Source organism: Tribolium madens, unplaced genomic scaffold (genome assembly GCF_015345945.1).
Source record: "Tribolium madens isolate multiple individuals breed KSU strain unplaced genomic scaffold, Tmad_KSU_1.1 Scaffold_1;HRSCAF=32;Tcas5.2_LG8, whole genome shotgun sequence".
Lineage (NCBI taxonomy): Eukaryota > Metazoa > Arthropoda > Insecta > Coleoptera > Tenebrionidae > Tribolium > Tribolium madens.
The window spans coordinates 4778275-4792366 of record NW_025400984.1 but is presented as its reverse complement, the minus strand read 5'-3'; the positions used below and the strand labels follow the sequence as shown (position 1 = coordinate 4792366).

Here is a 14092-nt window from a genome sequence, read left to right as displayed (position 1 = left end):
TTTAATTAATTTTAATTAATATTTAAAGATCTATAAATAAAAACAAAACTAAGTATAAAAACATGTAAAATATTCATTGTCAACTAAAAATTGCAAAAGATACATTTTTTTTATTCACAAAAATGCAAAAAGAGTTAATTTTTAAATCAAGGTAATTGGGATTAAAAAAAATCTCATTACTGTGAAAAAATTGGTCACAAAAACGCATTTTAAAAGGCGCGATGAAAATTTTTAAATTACAAAAATTTTGATCAATGTCGATTGAAAATTTACGAGAAATGAATCTCCAAAATGTTCCAAAATAGTGTGGATTGTCCAGTTGTCTTTTCTTTTTCCTATTTTTGTTTCAAATTATTGACAAAACTGCTGATTTATCTGTATTTTTACTAAAAAATCAATCAGAAAAGTGATGGTTTGTTTTATTGCTCATTGTAAGTTTCTATCAAATTTTTTTCTTAAGAAACAATTTTTTTTATGATTTGTTGGCTTTTATTTTATTAAAAGTTTATTAAAAATTTATATAATAATGTTTGTAGGTAAAATTGCATAAGTTGTTGCAAGTTTTTCTATTTCTTTAAAGTTCAGTGTAACTTCACTCATTCTCAAAAAAATATTTGATATTAGGACAGTGATTTAAGTGCCTAAATGAGTGAAATTTTTTCTGTAAACAATTTTCAGCGTAAAACATTTTTTAAACTCGTAACTAAATCAAAACAGTAGTAACAAAACAGTGAAGCAATAAAATATAATATCTAATATTACAATATGAACCTTTTAATTTATTGGTGCGATAATAGTCATTACCACACTGAGCCTGTAATAATACTTATTTCAAAATTACGGTCATTAGGTGAGTGTCAAAGCACTAGGAATGGTTGAACCGAGTGTTGAAAAAGTGTTTTTGTCTTATTTGTCATTTATTTTATGCAAAAATTTGACCTATATCAAGCCATTTAGATTTATTGCCGATAACTAGAACAACCTGTAAAAAGTAAACGAAGTCAAGATCAAACATTGTCGACGTTATCTCACATTTTTAACAAAATATTCTGAATGAAAACATTGCAAAACCCAGCCGGTACCTTCCTCTCCAAATTGACGTAAATTAATCACAAGAATAATTTAATCACACTGTTTGTACCTGAACACTTTTCGAAAAACAATAATTTACCAGTTTAAGGTCACCTCAGTCATGTGACGTAATCACGTGTGAATTTCAATTTTGTAGAAGGTACTTGACCTGTTTACAAAAATAAATAATTTAATTCGGAACGAACACCCTGTAGAGAATGCAATTGCTCACTTAGGACGACAATTGGATAATTTGAGTGTTGTGCTAGTTGGTGAGCCTAACTGCGCATTCTTTCTCTGGGAACTCAAATTTTAATCAATTTTTTATTTACTAAATGGGATTTTCTCTGACGATAAGGCTATTTACTCAAAAGTGTGACAATTTTCCTCAAAATGCGCTCCTCCAAACTATCAGTCTGATAGTAAATAACCTGAACAAGATAACAAATCACGTTACTCGCTCTCTTATTAGGGAGTAACTCAGTTTTTAAATTACAATTAATTCGCCCGCCGTCGCTAATTGATGACAGCAAATGCGTGTAAATCATAACATTTGGATTTAAATTTGTCGAAGCATTTAACACTTCTGTCATTTATAATGAGATTACATATATCTAAATAAATCAGTTAAGTGGTAAGAGTGCTGTTAACGATGGACTCGCCGACCGATGGTAACGAAAAAAACCAACTCATACCAACCACTGGACAATACCAAAACCCGGAATTGACTCCGGGGATTTACTATTACCCCAAAACGCCCACTTCGCCAACGCCCAGCAGGTATTTTCTTATTTTACACTATCAACGAATTTTTTGAAAATTCTACTTGACTATTTTACAAGATTCGCATATTGGTGTGTTTGACATAATTTTTCGATTTTTAACCAATTTGTTTTGTTTGACTGCTCTGAAAAGGTTATAAATAAATAAACTCTTTCATCAGATTAACAAACAATAACATTAGACTTCTGAACGAGATGTTGAAAATTCTTATGGTACTGATAGCAATAAAGTGTGTATTTTTTCTCATTTATCGCGGAAAAATGAAATAAACATTTCAATCACGTCATATGAAACGACAATAGACTGTTAACTGAAAAACTTTTTAAATTAATTTATATTTTATAAATATTTTGAACGTGGTAAATTAAATAAAAAAATCCTTGAAGCTTTAAAAAAGTACATAGCTAACTGAACTTTTTCTTTTGGAGAGGGTTTCTCAAAAATATTAAAAATTGCTTTTCAATTTTTTTAACATATAGCTATAAAATAGATATTCAGCCTCGAATTTTTTAAACAATATCAAAAATTACAAAAATATCTTTCATTAAATTATACAAAAACACGATTTTTAAAAAGAGATACAACTTCTTTGAAGGGTTTACGACGAGTTTATAGCTCTCTGCAATCTTATCTAATCTGAAATTTATTATGTTTTTATTATCTTTGATTTTTGAAGATTTTATTTGCTACAGTTTTTTTTGTCTGTGTGAAATTGAGTTTCAAAAGCCAAAAACACGTTATTATCTGGCGTTAAAAAAACGCCGTTTTGCACACTTAACATAAAATAATAATTATTGTTTATACAAACTGATAAAAGAAATGACTAGAATTTATTGAACATTAATAAAACAAAGAAAAAAATATAAAATTTTCATTATTTGTGATTTAATTGCTCTAAAGTGACTCAAAAATAATAAAATACATCGTCTGTGTATGTATTATTATTTAAGATAATATTGAGATGGTATGTTGTCAAATGTTTACACTCTGTTTATAATTTTATATTTTTTACAAACTGTTTTGAAATGCTGATTCATTTCAAATATCAAAATAATGACAGAAAATTAATTGATCGTTAATTATAATTAAACAAAGAAAAGCCAGCTCTCTGACCAAATCGATTTTTGAAATTTTTAATTTAAAGCTACAATTTTTTAAAATTTTGAAAACTTATACAAGTTTGGATTATCTAAAATTAATTGATTTTTGAAGATATTATTACTTACAGAGTGATTCAAAAGTGATAGAAGGCAGCGTCTGTGTATGTATTTTGTTAAACAGTATTGATTTGAAACAAATAGCATTATATTATAGCTATATTATTCGTATTTATTTATTTATTTATTTATTTGTATTTTAAGTAAAGGGTAGAAATTTTTGTGTAGATAATTTTACTGTTTAAAAAAATATTTCACAAGACTTTTATTATTGATTTTTAGAAAAATAACGTTTTCACAGTTTTAAATGCAGAAATGAAACAAAGGAGCTACAATATTTTTGTCGCGGATTGCGATTATAAGAGTAAAAAAGAAGAAGTTTGTTACAAGTTAAATATCTTCAAATATTTAAATAGAACATCCATTTAAAGACATCCAATGTTTCATTCTGAAAAACACAAGTTTTTTATTGTAACTATTTTTGACACACCTTGTATAGAGAGTGATTTTAAGGTATGTGCAAATATTTTCAAACAGGTGATACCTAGTACAACTGAAAAGAAATCAAAATAACTCAACTTCCCTTATCTAGTTTTTGAGATACAGAGGGTTCTGTTTGTCGAATAAATTTTAATTTGAGGCACAGTCTTAAGCTTCACCAACTCAAATTGTAAACATTCGGATAAGACAAGTTTAGTTTTTTTGACTTCTTTTGAGCTCTTTAAAAATGTTATTATTTTGCCTTATTCAATCATCAAGCTTTTATGAGCTTAATAATAATCACTATTTTAGATAAGTACTATATTTTATTTTTATTCACTACTATCTTATTCTTATCTTATTTTTGATCTAAAAACGGTCAAAATCTTATTTTTATCCAAATCTGAATTAGTTTCGATTTGGCACCTTCCAACGCAATTTATTTGCTTTTATTGAAACCACAACATCGACGTCATAATTATCACAATCGATGAACAAACAACTCGACAAATAATTAAGTGCCAAAGCAATTATCGCCCCCAAGTCAAACAGCCCTAACCTTGATCTGTTTCAGAAAGTCCTTTCGTCCCGGCGCCGTTCGTAAAATCCGACGTCGAGCAGTGTTCAAAAACGGCGATTGCAACGTTTTACAATCGCGCATTTCCAAGCGAGGCCTTCGCTTCCTGCAGGACATTTTCACAACTCTTGTTGACATCCAATGGAGATGGACACTGATTATCTTCGCTTTGGCGTTTTTCGTGTCATGGCTGGCTTTCGCGCTGATTTGGTGGCTGATTATGTTCACACATGGGGACCTCGAAGACGAGCATTTACCAATGAATCAAGCCGAGTCAAATTGGACGCCTTGTGTCCTCAACATTCATAGTTTCACGTCGTGTTATCTCTTCAGCATTGAAACGCAACACACCATCGGCTATGGTGAGTTAATTTTTTTTCTAATTAAATTTTTATTTGGTTTTAGGTGTTAGAACCACGACTGAAGAATGCCCCGAAGCCATTTTCATCATGTCCATGCAAAGCATCATCGGGATGATGATCCAAGCCTTCATGGTGGGCATCGTCTTCGCGAAAATGACCAGACCCAAGCTGCGAACCCAAACTTTGCTCTTCTCCCGAAATGCAGTGATATGTCAAAGAGAAGGCCACTTGTGTCTCATGTTCCGAGTCGGAGACATGAGAAAGAGTCATATTATAGGGGCCAGTATCAGGGCGCAGTTGATAAGAGCCCGCAAAACCAAAGAAGGTGAAGTTTTGAGCAATTTCCAAACTGAATTGAGTGTCTCAGCTGATGGCTGTGATAACAATTTGTTCTTCATTTGGCCGATGACCATCACACACAAAATCGATGAAGAGTCGCCACTTTACCATCTCTCAGCCAGCGACATGTTACAAGACAAGTTTGAAATTGTGGTGATTTTGGAGGGGACGGTGGAGAGTACCGGGCAGACGACTCAAGCCAGGTCCAGCTATCTAGCCACTGAGGTAAAGTTAAAAAATAATAAATAATCCCTTTTTTGCAAATTTTTAATTCAAATTTTAGATTTTGTGGGGCCACCGTTTCGAGCCTGTCGTCTCTTACAACAAAGACCGTCAAGGTTACGAAGTCAACTACTCGAAATTTGACAACACTTACCCCGTCGACACCCCCTTGTGTTCGGGGGCTGAATTGGCCGAATTTTACAAATTACAAGATGTACCTGGTAAGCCACTTCCCATGGAGTGGTACTAGACCTCACTAACTGAAATTCCAGATTCTGGAGATAGTCAAGCAATTAGTCCAGTTTAGCTTTTGTGCTATTTCTCAACTAATTGATTTAGTGTACGTGTTTCGTTACGCTTTTGTGATATTTGTGTATTTTTTACAAACCAAAAATAAATATTTATTATAGTTTAAGTCACAGCTTGGATGTTGCAATTTTAGAGCCAATGGGTTTGCCTGATAAGAGAGTGGAGGATAGGGTTTTGAGACCACCTCCACCCATTAATAGAAATGAGGGCCCAGCGAGAACCAATTATTCTTATGAAGGATATGACGAAGATATGCTTGGGGAAGTCAATGCAAGCTACGTTTAATATTATCACTCGTAATTAATTAGTCACGATTTGTTAACTTATAGTTTATGTAAGTTTTGTCGAATCGCATTCCTTTTAAGCATTATTTATTGTGTATGTTTTAACACCTTAGTTTTCTTAGATAATACTGAAAAAACTACAATTATTACTGTAAGAATTAAAAAAAAAAATAATAAAAAGTTTAAACAAAAATTTATTTTATTTTTATAAGGCTCTACGACAAATAAATTTGCACAATAACCTTTTTTTGTTAAATTAACATTTATTTTTTGTTAATCATATTAAAGTTTTTATTGTTGATAAATTCAAAAAAAGCAAATTGTGCTTTATTTTTCCATAGAATTAGAATCACCAGTTTTGGTACTTCTTAGACGATAACTTTTTTGACCTAGATTTGTTAACTTCAAAGAGGTAATGTGAAGTTAGTTTGTTTATCTATTCACCACTAACTCAAACCAACGCGGGAGCAGAAAGCCGATGTTTAAGAAAATGACGAAAGCACGTTACAAACGTTTACAGCCCATTTCACTTTGTTAAAAGTTGATTTTCAAAAACTGTTTTTTAAAGCACCTTTACACCCTCAAAATTTTACATTTTATGTTAATAATTTTTTTTAATGTTTGCACCGTTAAAGATTGGTTTTTGAAAAGCGACTGATTAGTGCACTTTCTACACTCTTTAAGAAAAATATTTTCCAAACTTTGTGTTTCTATCTTTGTTTAGGTGTTGACGTCCCATTCCACTCTCTTCTTTCGCAAGTTATTTTGCGACAACTGTAATGTTGGTTGCATCGAAAATTTGGTCAGGCTCATTATTCTTCGTGAATCATCCTGTATATTATCGAAAAATCCTTTCTTAGTGGACCACTACACTCTCTACGTGGAGATTAGTTAAAAAAAAATTTAGTGTACTTCTACACCCTCTAAGAAATGTCTCCCAAGTTATATGTTTTTATCTTCGTTTAAATGTTTACACCTCATTTCACCCTCTTAGAAATTGGTTTTTAAAAAATTCTTTTTTTAGCACATCCTCATGTTTCTAGCTTTAGTGGTTTAGGTTGTGCGTTGTCTGTTAGTCAGTCACGGAACTTTTTTATAGATTAAGATCAAGTCAATAGTAATAGATTACATACCAAGGCAAAATTTACTTTAGCAATAAGCCGAGATACGATAAAGCAAAGATCACCAAAATTTGTATACTATTTTATTTACAATCATCCTCCTTAAAGCTAATAAAAAATATCAAATTTTGAAAATTATGAAATGTGACAGTTCAGGTTGGGAAGTGGTCATTTCTCAACCTGAAATGTCATATTACATATCAATTGTTAGGTGATGCTGAAAGCAGGGTAATTTGATTATTACTTTATGATTGTGCATTAAATAATTATGTTTTTTAAATTTTTGTTTTATTTGTAAGCTACCACTTTTAAAACAGATTTAAGTAGATTATACCTAAAAATACTATCCTAATAAAAGTTTTGTTACACTCTCGTAAATCTTGTTTGATTATCAAATCTTTGAACCTATTTATAACATTTACTAACGTCAACCTTTCAAACGGAATTAAACTCATTCAACAATTTTTTTAAATTTTGTAAACAAGGTCTACCGGAATTATCTCGCAGATAAGCAATTTATTTGCACACTAAAAACTTAAATTACTCTTTGCACCTTCATTATGGAGTCACAGCTTGAAAATAAACACCAGTTTTTTCAAACAATCAACCATCATGAAAGTAAGGGTTTCACAAGGTAATTCTAACTTCTCTCTAACTTTTAATTATCTCATATTTTTTTTAAAGATTATCATCAAATGATTGCAAGTCTCGTCGTAGGATTATTCTCAAAAACGGCAATTGCAACATTCACCGACCAGAATCAAAACGCCAAAAATTTGTCTTTTTGCAATTCAATAAACTTGTGGATTCCTCGTGGACGTTCACGATTTTGGTATTTTTGCTTACCTTACTGTCTTCCTGGCTATTTTTTGCAGCAATTTGGTGGCTAATTTGCTACTCTCATGGTGATTTCGAACTAGATCACTTACCACCAGTGCAGAAAGAGAACAATTTCACACCGTGCGTTTACCACATCAATAATTTTGGTTCGTGTCTACTTTTCAGTATTGAGACGCAACATACAGTGGGTTATGGCATCAAAGCAACCACGGATGAATGCCCGGAAGCCATTTTTGTTAATGCCTTGCAGTGTATCATTGGTTTTATAATGCAGGGCATTATGGCGGTTATAATTTTCTCAAAAATGACCCTTCCACGATTGAGGTCACAAACTCTCCTATTTTCGAAAAAAGCAGTAATATGCCCCAGAAACAACAAATTGTGTTTGATGTTCCGTATGGGTGACATGCGGAAGAACCATATTATTGATGCCAAAGTCCGGGCATTTTACGTCCGGTCTGAACGTACCCTCGAAGGTCAAGTTTTGGACCACCACCAAATCGAGCTTCCCCTCAATGTAGATGCTTGCAAAACTAGAATTTTCTTCAACTGGCCCTTGGTTGTGTTTCACAAAATTACAAAAAACTCACCTTTGTATTATTTGGCACCGAGTGACTTGAAGCAAAATCGATTTGAAATCGTGGTACTGCTCGAAGGTACCACTCAAAGTACCGGTCAGATGACCCAAGCCAAGACTAGTTATCTGCCACGTGAGATAATTTGGGGGAAAAGATTCCAAAGTTTGCTTAATTTTAACTACGACAGAAGAGAATTCGAAGCAGATTTTTCCAAATTTGACGAACTACTCTCAATCAGTACTCCTTTATGCTCCGCTGCTTATATCGACGAGTGGAATCAAATGCAAAAGTCAGGTGAGTAAAAAAATAATAATTTGAACTAGTTTTAATGTTATTTTCCCAGTTTCGGGTTCAAAGTCTTCGAATCTTCACTTGGATTTCACCCCAAGGCAAAGTTTGGGCGAAATAAATGTGAACAAGTTCAAGGATCACATCTTGAGTATTTGTAGCAACGAAAGTGATAGTGAAAATGAGAAAACAAAGACTTGGTTAAATGTTAAATTATGACAATTGAAATCTTGTGCAAATAAAGTTTTATTTTTAACTAAAAACTCGTGTGACGTTAATTGTAAAAATTCCTAAAGGAAGGCAAGTTTTGTTCCATTTCCGTTTCATTATCAGAAAAGACAAGGGTCAAAAACAATAAAGCTTTTTGTTTTTTATCTCATGACATTGCACTTGATTTGAAGGATAAGTCAAAGATTTTGTAAAATTTTGCAACACAAACAAGGAAATAAAATTTGTTTTCCAATTAAACACAAAAAAATTAAAATACAAACAATTTAGACCTAGCACAAGGTACTAAAATTAGTTACACAAGCGTGGTTATTTGTTTTTTATCACTTATTATAATAGAAAAATCAATCTGATAAATAAAAAATTGACTGTAAACACATTTTTAAAATAAGTGGGTACTAGACAAGTATTTTTAAGATGTGACGCAAAATTTGCGATTTGTTTCCAAGTGTGGAAATAAAGTACTCATATCAAAATTAATTTTTTTAATAAAATAATTTGCAATAAATTAAAATAAACTAAAAAAAGATTCACTCAACTGTCCATGACATACACTTCAGTCTTTTTCTCTTTTTCAGAAATTCCTAAAAAAACTGTTACTATTTCGAATCTGTTTTTTATTTTTCTTACGTTTTTCGTCTTGTTTATTATTATTATCGTTATCATCCCATGGCTGTATTGCTCCAGAAGAAAACAAAACGTAAAAAATGCCGCAAAAGATATAAATACCTGCGGCAAGTCTAAACACGTTCCACCAGAGTTCTGTGTCGTCCTATAACTCAAAAATTTAGAAAAGAAAAAAATAAAATGTGACTTACTTTTCTGCTTCCGAACCAATCGACCGATAAGGGCCCCAAAATTGAGAAGAATGTCGAAAAACAGTTGACTATTCCGGTGATAGTACCGGCATGATTGGGGGAAATATCAATAGGGTTCACCAAGTACCCACTTTGGGTAAACGCACTGGTACCAACAGCTACAACTAAAAGACCCGTTGCGAGATCCTTCTGGTCACTTTCGATAAAACCCAAGTAAATTAAAGCCCCAGCTGGGATAAAGGACCCAAGAGAGGTAAAAATTTTTCGAGTTGTGTTAATACTGAAGATTTTTTTGGTAATGAGACGATCGGCTATTGGGGCTCCGAGCAGACCCGCGAAAAGCAAAGCCACATAAGGGAGAGAAGATAATTGACTATTCTGGAATAGAAATTGAGTATTTGGTTCAATTTTGTGATTTTTGAGTTACCTCTTTAATTTTGAAGTTCATGACACTGGACATGTAGCTTGGTATTTCGGTGAGGAGGGTGAAAGAGCCCCAACTGGAGCCACAACTGGCCATAAATATGGCCCACATGGGCATTGAGGTAAAAATAGCCTTCCATGGTGTTGGGATTTTCTAAAAAACATTTTTTAACAATTTTTTCTTCACTAGAGTAGTTTCAATACTTTTGTGCATCGATTATTGACACAGGTACTACTTTCAATATACAACTTTTCGTTCTCGGAGATACAGTTGTGACAATTTGGAGAGTTTGCAGCAAAAAATGCAAAAATGCCACTCCAAGCAACCCCCAAACCGCCATAGAGGTAACACGCGACTGTCCACCCCCACGTAGACCCCGCTATAGCCCCAGTCAAGGGCATAGACGTGATAATTCCGATTGAAGCGCCTCCGTAGACAAAACTCATAACTCGCGACCGTTCACACGACGGTGTCCATTTACTCACAAGGTTCAAAATACAAGGGTACAAAAATCCCTGAGCTAGACCTTGTACCACCCGACAAAGAATCACTCCTCCTGAGCCCCAACAAGCGGCCAAAGCTGGGATTACGATGTTGAAAACAGAGCCTAGGAGCATGGTACCCACGAGGAACCACTTGGGGCCGAAGTACTCGCTCAATTGGCCGGCGACGATTTGGGTGACGAGGTACCCCCAGAAGAATGATGAAAGGATTGTGTCAACGTCGCTGTCGCTCCATTCGGGATAAGTCTGGAAGGTTTTTTGAGTGATTTTTTCTAAATTTTTAACTACTTACGGGTATGCTAGGATCTGGGGGAGTTTTCTCGGTCATGGCGATGATTCCGACAGAGAGGGCTGTTCTCATGCCGAAAAAAATCACAAGGGTGAACGACATGAGAAAGAATTGGGAGTGACGAACGCCGAGACAACTTTCTATAAAAAATTCTGATAAAAAGGGTTGGAAAATTAAGGGTGTTTACTTGGACGGGGGATTTCCTCGTCGGGGCAGATGGGGAGTTTCATTTCAGACATCTTGCTGCAAAAGATTTCGATTACTGAGACATAATGGATGATTCTTGAAATTTAAGTCAAGTTTGATATCATCTAATCGAAATTTGAGTGCTGATTTATCAACCTGCGATTTTCGTGTCGCAGAAAGTCAAAATGGTTGAAGAGGTTTTTAAAAAATTTTGAAAAATTTTCATTTTGTAATTTACTCCATTTTTTAATTTAAAAAGACTTTGTCAAGTTGTCATATTTTTTACAATAAATTGTCACATTGAAAAAAAAATAATCTCAGTCATTCAAATAAGTATTTTAGCTTAGAGTGTTTTCCAATTGTGTGGAATGCGACAATGATTGTGACGTCAGAAATTACGTTTTATCAATTATTTATTCTTTTATGTTTTCTTCTAAATTTCATGCTTGGTATTTATTTTATTTCAAAATTTTCTCTTACAAAAATAATGTTATATATTTGCTTTACAAATAGTTGTTTGTTTTAATCTCAAGTGTGAGAAAAATGTAGACGTCTCGTTACACATTGTTTCACTATTTCTCAATTTGATTCTAGAGCACATACCTAGACTGCATCATATACAGGGTGCGCCAGAACTCGCGCCCCAGAGAAAAAGGTAAGATACCAGGAACATAGAAAAAAATGTTAAAAAAATTCTATCTCTAAAAAAGTTATGAGAGTTTAAATTGCGATAAATAATTTTGCAAGTTTTTTTGCTACAGGTTATTAGAAGAGGAAACAAGGAAGCTGTATCCTAAATTATAACTCTGTTCAATGTTATTTGTGTCTTTTATTAGCATAATTTTTGTACCTTTAGTAAATAATTGTAAAAAAACATAAACGAGATCATCAGTATCATTAAATAGACATAAAAAAATGTCAAAATTTTTTGAACATTTTTTCCGTGTTCCTAGTATCTTATCTTACTTGAAATTTTTCTCTGAGGCACGAGTTCTGGCGCACTCTGTATTTCTTAACAATTAAAGAAATTGGTATTTTGAAAGTCAATTTAGTTACAAATAAAAGAAACATGAAATTTTACGTAAAAATAATCAAAAGACGTGATAAGACAATTATTGTTTTAAACTTTACGAATTACTATAAAAAATTAGTTAGGTAATAATAATAAAAGTATTGACGCAATTACTAAAATACAGGATGTCCCACATGTGACCAAATTGTTTAATATTTCAGTTATTCAAAAAATTAAAATAAAAATGTTGCAAGTGTCACAATTTATTTTTTGGCCACTCAGATGTTTTAAAGTTTCGTAAAAACAGAAGTGGAGATTTTTAAATTTTTGTAGTTTTTTAGTTTTTTTCGATTATGAAGATAAAAAGCAAAGAAGAGGTAATGAATTAATTTTTGATTTTCGCTTACCAGCACATTGAGCAATTTTCGCCAAACAATAATTCGAACTAATTAGTCAGATTCATTTGGTAAGAACCGTTTGTTTCGCTGTTGTTCGTCAGCGCATTTAAATACCTCGACTAGTAAATACATGTGCAACTTGCAACAATTAATAAGAAGTCAACAAATCGTAAAAATATTTTTTACTTTTAATTTCTATCGATTACAATTTGATAAAAGTAAATTACTTGCACGATTTGTAAACCTAACTCAATAAACCTGTGTAAGGTGTGGTGTAATTTTCAAGTTTAGTAAATGAATTTTATTTTCTGTTGTAGACTTTCAAACTTAGTTTTTTAATCATGCACGTGCTTGAGAAAGAATTCATGTCAGAATATTAACCTTAACAATTGCGTTTATTTGATAAAAATAGAGCTTTTGTTATGGAAATGCCATACTCAAATCATAGAGAGATAAGAGATAAGATAAGGATGTATCCGGTATACAGTGCAATTTTTGAAAATTGGGAAATTGTTTTGGAAAAAAATACGGACTGCGTTATTTATGAATTATGATACTTCATATTTATCTAAATATCTCTAACACTTTATCACAAAAAATATTTACTCTTACAAATTGTAACTTTAACTCTAAATATCTCTAAATAGTGATAAGATACAGTAACTAGATATATGCAATTAACAATACAACAAAACTCTTATTAGAAATATAATAACAGTCGTTTATTGATATTAAAACAAATTAGTTTCAAGTACTTACAAGAAAATTTGAACACATCAATAAACCATAAGAAGTTTATTTGAGACATTGAAAAGTTTTAAAAATCGTCACAGTATTTATGCCAATTGACACATACTATATAATGAAACGTCACAATGTGTGTTAGAACTTAATCTATTCAATGTCTTTATAATTTTCCACATAAAAATTTAGACCTTTAGACAACTTAGAACTACATATGTTCCAAGTATTACAGATGTGAATAAATTGTCAAATTATCGTCTTTATGTAAATTGCTGACAATTCAAACATTTTGTGTCATCTTTGTGAATCAGAAGATTAAAAAATTAAGTAGAATTAATGCAAAATTAAAAAAGTCATTGTGGTTAAAAAATTACAAAATGTGTTCTTCTTTTTAAAAAAGACTTTATCGTGTAAGTTTTAAAACAATGAACAATATATTTAAATTTCTCATAAATTATTGTTTTATTCTTGTTTTTTATATTTAATACAGCGTGTAAATATTTTACGATTTTCAAGTTTATTTTACGCTGTTAAATAAATATGCAACTAATAATACACACTTACACACAGTGTTTTCAACAAATTATAAGTATGTATAATCCATTTCATTTAAATTGGCATAACAGTAGGCCATGATTGTGTAAACTGCGCTTTAAATGTGAAAAAGGCTTTACATATTAAGGAACTAAATTTGTCACTAAAAAAAGTGAGGTTAAGATAGTTAAAATTTTATTTTTAAAGAACCCTATTTCAAAGGTTTTCAGAGAGAGTTTTTCTCCATAAAAAGTATCATCCCTTTGTAGGTGTAGTTTTGACACAAAAACATACACTAATTGCTTTGGAGAAAATATAGACTCGTTGATAACAAGTGGCTTCCTGAAATTTTAAAATACGTTTCATTCACACCGGAGATGAAACACAATTTGTTTTCCGTGAAAGTTGCAGCCAAAAGGGGTTTGGATTTTTTCATTAAAAATGTAGGACAAAATTGTGAATTTTTAAACAATGGTAAAGTTGTTGCGATCGGAGTGGAAATCTGTACAAAATGAAGCCTCGCGTACTGAAGCTTGAAAAATCGT

At 32.0% G+C, this 14092-nt stretch overlaps 3 protein-coding genes across 8 annotated transcripts in view; 2 read left to right on the top strand and 1 right to left on the bottom strand.

The window, feature by feature from the left end:
* LOC123016166 (G protein-activated inward rectifier potassium channel 3-like) overlaps positions 1 to 5670 on the top strand; it is a 6917-nt gene extending 1247 nt beyond the window's left edge. Inside the window, exons 2-6 of one of the 5 annotated variants that reach the window (XM_044416395.1) lie at positions 4066 to 4430; positions 4474 to 4994; positions 5053 to 5212; positions 5264 to 5331; positions 5402 to 5570. In XM_044416395.1, coding sequence (XP_044272330.1) covers positions 4066 to 4430; positions 4474 to 4994; positions 5053 to 5212; positions 5264 to 5298 — 1081 coding nt within the window. In that variant the 3' untranslated portion in view covers positions 5299 to 5331; positions 5402 to 5570. Of the gene's footprint in view, positions 1 to 1521; positions 1852 to 4065; positions 4431 to 4473; positions 4995 to 5052; positions 5213 to 5263 lie in introns of those variants that run through there. The other 4 variants (XM_044416396.1, XM_044416393.1, XM_044416392.1 and 1 more) reach the window with 4 other exon arrangements.
* A 1580-nt stretch (positions 5671 to 7250) lies between these two features.
* On the top strand, positions 7251 to 8630 carry LOC123004091 (ATP-sensitive inward rectifier potassium channel 11-like). Its single transcript, XM_044397204.1, has 3 exons — positions 7251 to 7339; positions 7390 to 8417; positions 8467 to 8630. The coding sequence occupies exons 1-3, from the start codon at positions 7266 to 7268 to the stop codon at positions 8628 to 8630; spliced, it is 1266 nt and encodes a 421-aa protein (XP_044253139.1). The 5' UTR covers positions 7251 to 7265.
* A 473-nt stretch (positions 8631 to 9103) lies between these two features.
* On the bottom strand, positions 9104 to 13047 carry LOC123003772 (putative inorganic phosphate cotransporter). Of its 2 annotated transcripts, none has more exons than XM_044396759.1 (8): positions 13029 to 13047; positions 10861 to 10916; positions 10677 to 10813; positions 10085 to 10630; positions 9885 to 10034; positions 9458 to 9835; positions 9270 to 9411; positions 9104 to 9223 (listed from the first exon to the last, which is right to left on the bottom strand). In XM_044396759.1, the coding sequence occupies exons 2-8, from the start codon at positions 10910 to 10912 to the stop codon at positions 9174 to 9176; spliced, it is 1455 nt and encodes a 484-aa protein (XP_044252694.1). In that variant the 5' UTR covers positions 10913 to 10916; positions 13029 to 13047; the 3' UTR covers positions 9104 to 9173. The 2 variants fall into 2 exon arrangements, with proteins under 2 accessions (XP_044252694.1, XP_044252693.1); XM_044396758.1 differs by lacking the exon at positions 13029 to 13047 and adding an exon at positions 12279 to 12367.
* Between the last annotated feature and the right edge of the window lie 1045 nt (positions 13048 to 14092).

Excerpts from the sequence above, each read along its gene's own strand:
- LOC123004091 (XM_044397204.1), top strand. The coding sequence starts at position 7,266 with ATGGAGTCACAGCTTGAAAATAAACACCAGTTTTTTCAAACAATCAAC. Across the intron at positions 7,340-7,389 it reads GAAAGTAAGGGTTTCACAAG|ATTATCATCAAATGATTGCA; the intron begins GTAATTCTAACT and ends TTTTTTTTAAAG. Across the intron at positions 8,418-8,466 it reads GAATCAAATGCAAAAGTCAG|TTTCGGGTTCAAAGTCTTCG; the intron begins GTGAGTAAAAAA and ends TTATTTTCCCAG.
- LOC123003772 (XM_044396758.1), bottom strand. Across the intron at positions 10,035-10,084 it reads TCAATAATCGATGCACAAAA|AAAATCCCAACACCATGGAA; the intron begins GTATTGAAACTA and ends AATGTTTTTTAG. Across the intron at positions 9,412-9,457 it reads ATTGGTTCGGAAGCAGAAAA|GACGACACAGAACTCTGGTG; the intron begins GTAAGTCACATT and ends TTTGAGTTATAG.